General features: G+C 56.1%; 1 protein-coding gene across 1 annotated transcript; it reads right to left on the minus strand.

The window, feature by feature from the left end:
• Window positions 1-333: 333 nt before the first annotated feature.
• On the minus strand, window positions 334-2,526 carry LOC147596561 (endogenous retrovirus group K member 10 Gag polyprotein-like). Its single transcript, XM_086769401.1, has 2 exons — window positions 2,441-2,526; window positions 334-1,095 (listed from the first exon to the last, which is right to left on the minus strand). Exons 1-2 carry the CDS (start codon window positions 2,456-2,458, stop codon window positions 334-336), a joined length of 780 nt encoding a protein of 259 aa, XP_086625527.1. The 5' UTR covers window positions 2,459-2,526.
• Window positions 2,527-2,926: the final 400 nt, after the last annotated feature.

Consider the following 2,926-nt stretch of genomic DNA (forward strand, 5'->3'; position numbering starts at 1 on the left):
TGGCTTTTAGTAGGGCTAGAGCGTCCCTTCCCAACAGGGGTGGGACTCCTGACATGACATATGGGAAGAGGGTAATAGTTTTCTCCGGTCCCTTTTCAGTGTGAAGCGTGATTGCTACCAATTGAGCACTCTTCCGGGCTTGGGTTAATCCCCCGACTCCACCCACCATGGGGGCGCCTTCCAATTTCCAGTGCGGGGGCCAATTCGTCTCAGGGATAACTGTAACATCTGCTCCAGTGTCGATCAAAAAGGGGACACTAATAGTGGTGTCATTTAAGGCATTATAGAGGGAACAGATCCCCCACACCACTGGCGGGTTGTCACACTTTACTGTCAGGGCCACCCTGGGGTCCCGCCCCCAAAGGGTGGTCCTTGCTGTTCCTGAGATGGGGGCAGATTCGGCTGGACCGTTGGTTGAGCCATAAAGTTGGTTGCTTCTCGAGGGGGCAGCGGGTTCGGGAGCGTTTCGCCCCATCTGGGGTTGGCACAATTGGGCCGCCTCGTGTCCCAAGTGGGAGAGGGCTGTGTGCAGCCCAGGTGCCCTCTCCCCCTCCCGTTTCCCTGGATTTTAGATCTGCATTCTTTAGCGAAATGCCCTTTCTTTCCACAGGCCCAACACGGTCCTCTGGGTCGATTTTGGCGCGGGGGGGGTGCTGTTGGCAGGTTCCCCAACCGAGGGCAGTTTGCTACAACATGGCCCACCTGGCCGCATTTAAAACATGCCATCACGTTAGCTATTGCGGTGCGGACAGCCACCTGGATCGGGGCTGAATGCTCTTCGTTCGTGACATACTTAATCATGTCCGCGATACTCGACCCCATTGGCGGTGATCGTAGGATTTCTTTGGTTGCTGAATTACACTGCTGACGTAAGCACTCTGCTACAACCGGGCCTTTCGCTTCCGAAGGCAGGGTCGAGGAGTCGATCGCTGTCTGGAGGCGATCCACAAATTGCGCAAAGCTTTCGCTTTCTTTTTGCTTTACTGTGGACCAGGGTGACGGCTTGACAATAGCTCTAGAGGCTGTGCGAATAGCTTCTCTGGCCACACGCGTAGTTGTCATAACTTCATGGGCCCGCATGCCCTGGGCCTGCGCCTGGGGGGTAATCATTGTCGGGTCTGAACCCATCAGCCGCTGCAGGCTGGAGCCGTGTAGCGGGTGATCCGCCCCGGTTACTTGGGCTAGTTGCTTCGTACAGTTGTCCTCCCATTCTTGTTTAAAAACGATCATCCCTGCCCCGTCAAAGATCAGTCTACAAGTTTGTTTTATATCAAATGGGAGCATGTCGTCTCCCCCAAAGACGCCGTCTATGAGGGTGGAGACCAGGGCAGAATTGAGCCCTTTGTCCACAATTGCTTTAACAATCGCTTGTATATCCTTGGGGTTTATTGGCGAGTAGACCCTTTGTCCCCCATCCGCCACCCGGACCGGGAACGCCAGCATGGCCGATGGGACCCAATCGGCACAGGCAATATTTATTTTCTTCCAATCCGTGAGAGGAATTTTTTGCCTTCGCGATTCCTTTTTATTTTGGATGTGGGTATTTTTGCTTTTGACTCTATTTACCCTCATGTCCTCCTCCTCTGAGTTTGAATCAGTTGCAAGCCAGTCGTCCGAGCTGCTATCTGATCCGGAGTCGGAACTCGACTGACCGGTTTTTCTCGTTGGGCTCCGGCCCCGCCCACTTCCCTTGCGGGCGGACCGTTCCCTCCCTCTTGGCTCGCCCCTCCTTCTGCTCGGCGGGGTGTTTGCCCTATGAGGGCGTGTTTTCAGATGGGCGCTCTGATTGGCTCTCCGCCCCTCGCTCGCGCTCCTCTCCTCTTTCCGGTCGCCTCCACCACTCTTCTCCTTCTCGTTCTCCTCCCCTTCCGGTTCGTGTGTGCTTGTTAGTTCAAGCGCTTCCTCCGTTTTCCCGCCGGGGACGTCTTTGTCCCGCCCTCCCCCCTGGGGTTCGGCGCCATTTTGGGGCAGCTAACCCACTCCAGAAGGACAGTGTGCACTTCTGCCCCTCCGTAAGCGGGTCAGGGTTCGGGGGTTCAGGGGGCGAAGGGCTCAGGGGTAGAGGGGGTGTATTGCCCTCTCGTAAGTCTTTAGACTCTGCGGAATCATCGCCGTTTGGGGGGTGCGGAGTCTGCGTGGCTGCCCCGACTCCCAATTTTGGGGTGACCAACAAACAGTCCCTTGCCGCCCTCCAGGTTTCCTGCTCTTGTAAAGCCTTTTGCAGGGCCTGTACGACTTTCCCCCACGACTTAAGGTTTTTCCCACTACCCGAGGACATCGTCTCCTCGGCTAATGCTTTAGTGCATTTATCCCACACTTCAGGGTGGAGAATATCCACCGGCTGGTCAATGGCCCCAGTCTGTAAAAGCCTCGCAACTGCGAGAGTAAAATCTTGGGGCTTACAATCAATACCCCACTGCTTATGTAATTGTGATACGACCTTCACAAGGGCTTCCATCCTCCTTGTTGGTCCGGGAGCGTCCTCCCCGCCGGGCTGGTCCTGCCGCTCCGGCCGCCGTTCACCCGTCCAGGCGATTTTCCCGGGTTTCGGCACCACTTGTTGCCTTTGTTGGCGTGGCGACCTGGTTCAGGAACGGCACGGCGACCACCCCCAGGCCGCTCGGTCCATCAGCTCACAGACACCAATGTGGTGGACGGCAAATGGCATTTATTGGTAGGTAACATGGCCTTATATAGCTTGGGTTTACAACGTCACTGCCGTCTGCTTACATCATAGACTAAACGCTATTGGCTATCCGGAGAGGGGTCCTATCTTCCCGTACAGCGCGATATCTTCCGACCGCCAGACCCTAGCTGCCTACACTCCGGGGGACACCTAGTCTCTTCGGAGGGTTCCCAGTTGCCTCGTCAGACCCTACACGGAATAGCGGGAGCTGATGATAACCTGTAGGGGTCTCCAGGCTCA

The sequence above is a fragment of the Chlamydotis macqueenii genome, chromosome W (assembly GCF_036417535.1).
Source record: "Chlamydotis macqueenii isolate bChlMac1 chromosome W, bChlMac1.mat, whole genome shotgun sequence".
NCBI lineage: Eukaryota > Metazoa > Chordata > Aves > Otidiformes > Otididae > Chlamydotis > Chlamydotis macqueenii.